Below are 2,991 nucleotides of genomic sequence, written 5' to 3'. Positions count from 1 at the left end.
TCTGCAGCTGGCAGCCTCCCAGAGGTGGAATTGGTTTGTAAAAGGGAAGGGCCCTGCGTCAAATCCAAAAGAGGAACAAGAAAATAGAACGCGCCCCCAAATTGTTTTAGATCCCAAAGACCAGGACCTAGAATGCTGCCAGTATCTGGGACTCTCCTAGTTTTGAAGGGGAGGCCCTTCTCACACCAGGCAGAGAGGCAAGAGTAAAATGAGATCCCTGCCTCGTTAGTAAAATATTTTCCTCTTGTGGTCCACAGCATTTCTGTTTTTAAAGAGAAGGAGCATTTCAGATGGAGGTGCCCGCCCTAGGGCTTCTGAGTCCCTTCACCCAGCAGCTGGAAAGGCGCAGGCACAGGGACGAGGTTGAGGATGGGGTTAGACTATTTGCAGCCTCGAGAGAAAGTCCTGTACAGCGTGGGGTCTGCTCCACTATAAAAAAGAAAAGGAAGCGGCGGGGTTTCATCCGGGCCAAGCAACCCCAAAGCTCCCCGAACAGAAACCGAGAAGAAACAAACTTCACTCCCACTCCTTCCTCACAGGGCGGGAGGGAGGCGGCGGCTACGGAGCAGAGCGACCGGGCTTTTCCTCCTGCGGCAGCCCTCTGCTCAGACGGCCAAGCTAACGGGTCGTCCGGGCACTAGGAACAAAAACGTGGTCCCGCTTCGGGCTCCGGGGCCCGCTGCGCAGTCGCAGCGAAGCGCCCACGGGCTCCGCGGTCCCGGCTGGAGCCCAGAGACCCGCGCGCCTCTCCCGGCGCGGGGGAGCAGGAGCGGTGGCCGCGGTTAGTCGCTGCGCCCGCCTCCGCACGCGCGCCCTCCGGGGGTTCCCCAAAGCCCCGCCCCGCCTGGGGGCCTGGCGGGTGCCCGTGCACCCCGCACCCCCCGAACCCCGCTCCTAGCCGCCGTCTCGGGCGCAGCTCCGTCGAATCCCCGGTCTCCCTCGCGCCCTTCTTCCTCCCAGCACACGAGGCGATCGGGGAGCAGAGCCTCGTGGCTGCCGGCCCGGGACTTACGTTTAGCCTTGGTCCCCGCTCCCCGCCGCCAGAGGGCCGTGCGACCCGGGCTTTGCGCGCTGCTTGCCGGCGGCTGCAGGGCAGCGTGCGGCGGGTCAGTCAAACGGACGGCGGTGGCGGACCCCGGCCGGCTCCCGCCTTCGGGCCGCCGTCACCAAGCTCCACGGGGCTGCGGAGTTACTCATTTCCTGGATGTCACAAAAACTTTTCCTCCTCAAGAGAACAAAACACCCGCCTCTACTCCAGGCTTCGGAGGCTCCTTAAGGAGGACCGAGCGGGTTAGGGGGGCCGGGCCCAACGCCCTCCGCGAAGATCTGCCCAGTGACGCCCCCTCTGTCCCTCGCGGAAACTCCAAACGGCCCAGCAGAGCTGGAGAGTGACCGGGCGAGACGGGATCTGGAGTAAACTGGGGAGTGTGGACAGGGGGCGGGGAGGACGACCTTAAAAGTCGGTCCAGGCCGCGGAATGGAAGGGGTTAAGGTCCTGCAAGCTAGGAGCGTTTTCTGCAGCGCGTTTTACAAGTGGTAGGATTCCTGGGGCCACCTATTTTACAGGTCGGGACATAGCGCCGACCTTTTTCTCTTTCGGGGCATGAATGGATTAAAATAACTCATCAAATTTTATGATGAAGAATACAGTGTTGCCTTTCCCCCTGAGTAACCAGGCACGTAGGAGAATGATTACCAGATGCTGCAGGGGCGCTTTAGTTTCCAAAGCCTTGGTTAAACGTTGTGAAGTTAAATTCAGTATCACTAGCCCTATTTTAGAGAGAACTGGGGCCAGAGGGACAGCAGCAGCAGCAGCACCCTGGCCGTCCTTAATAATTTACGAAATCCACACCCTTCTATTATATTTCCTTTGTGACCTGCCCAAATCCCAAAGCCAGTCCCAAAGCCAGTAGAAGTGACCAGGAAGGGTTTGAATGAATTCTACATTAAGCTGCGCTGGGGGTGCCAAATGCCAGTGAGGGCACGTTGGGGAAATTAGAACACACTGTCCCAAATTATCAGCATTTCTACTGCAATTTGGTCTTAGATCACCTTCTTCCTTTCCTCCTCAATCCAGCCAAATAACTTTAATACTTGCCTGGAAAACATTAGGCTGAGTCTGAAAGATAAACAGGCAATGAGAAAAATTTCTAAAAATAGACCTCTTGGCCCTTGGCCCAGGGTACTTTTATTTTCAAGCTTCTACTGCTACTCAAGCCCTGTCCTTACATCACGGATAGTTACCGCAGAGTTTGGGGGGGCTTATGGGCGGATGGGGTGATCTGGGAAAACATTCTTGAAAGAGCTGTGTATTTCCAAAATATCTACAATTGGACAGGTGGGGTACTCATCCACCCTCCCGAAAGCAGGTAGGAGAAATTCCTGGGAGGTGGGGGCACTGGACTGAGCCTTATAATCCTTGGGCTAAGAGTTCAAGGTTATGCTGGAATGCTGAGGTTAGTGCTAGAATGCTTGAATGCCCTCTGGGGTTGTCTGCACTTTTGCAAAGTTGTTTCAGCAATTTCTAACCGGCTGTGTATATTTATTTATATAAGGAGCATTTTTTTTTTTTTTTTGTCCTTTTTGAGACCGGCCCGAACCGTGCTCAGCCAGTGAGCGCTGTGAGCGCACCAGTCATCCCTATATAGGATCCAACCCGCGGCGGGAGCGCTGCCGCGCTCCCAGCGCCGCACTCTCCTGAGTGCGCCAAGGGCTCGGCCCTATAAGGAGCATTTTTATTATATTTGTTTTTCTTTTGAACCTGATGATTGCACCCTCTGTGACCTGATGGCCACTTTCATTGGCTCCCATCTGCTCTCAGGTCCACGATCCTAACCTGGCACAGAAGCAGATCATGAACTGGCCTCTACTTATCTCACCAACTTTATAATCTCACTCCAAACTCCTTGAAGTTCTTGGAACTTGTGCTTCTCAGAATGTGATGGGCTGTTTGCTTGTTTTCCCCCCCTCTTGGATATTCACATGTGCCCT

General features: G+C 55.2%; 1 protein-coding gene across 1 annotated transcript; it reads left to right on the top strand.

Annotated features, from left to right (window-relative positions):
• The first annotated feature begins 290 nt into the window (after positions 1-290).
• On the top strand, positions 291-1,295 carry LOC103593804 (proline-rich protein HaeIII subfamily 1-like). Its single transcript, XM_008576886.1, has 2 exons — positions 291-374; positions 642-1,295. Exons 1-2 carry the CDS (start codon positions 291-293, stop codon positions 1,293-1,295), a joined length of 738 nt encoding a protein of 245 aa, XP_008575108.1.
• The last annotated feature ends 1,696 nt before the right edge of the window (positions 1,296-2,991 follow it).

The sequence above is a fragment of the Galeopterus variegatus genome, unplaced genomic scaffold, assembly GCF_000696425.1.
Source record: "Galeopterus variegatus unplaced genomic scaffold, G_variegatus-3.0.2 Scaffold1418, whole genome shotgun sequence".
Classification (NCBI taxonomy): Eukaryota; Metazoa; Chordata; class Mammalia; order Dermoptera; family Cynocephalidae; genus Galeopterus; species Galeopterus variegatus.
This window is presented reverse-complemented; position numbering and strand designations above follow the sequence as displayed.

Bases quoted from the DNA above. Each gene is read 5' to 3' on its own strand.
- LOC103593804 (XM_008576886.1), top strand. From the start codon at position 291: ATGGAGGTGCCCGCCCTAGGGCTTCTGAGTCCCTTCACCCAGCAGCTG. The intron at 375-641 runs GTTAGACTATTT...TCCGGGCACTAG, and splicing joins GGGACGAGGTTGAGGATGGG to GAACAAAAACGTGGTCCCGC.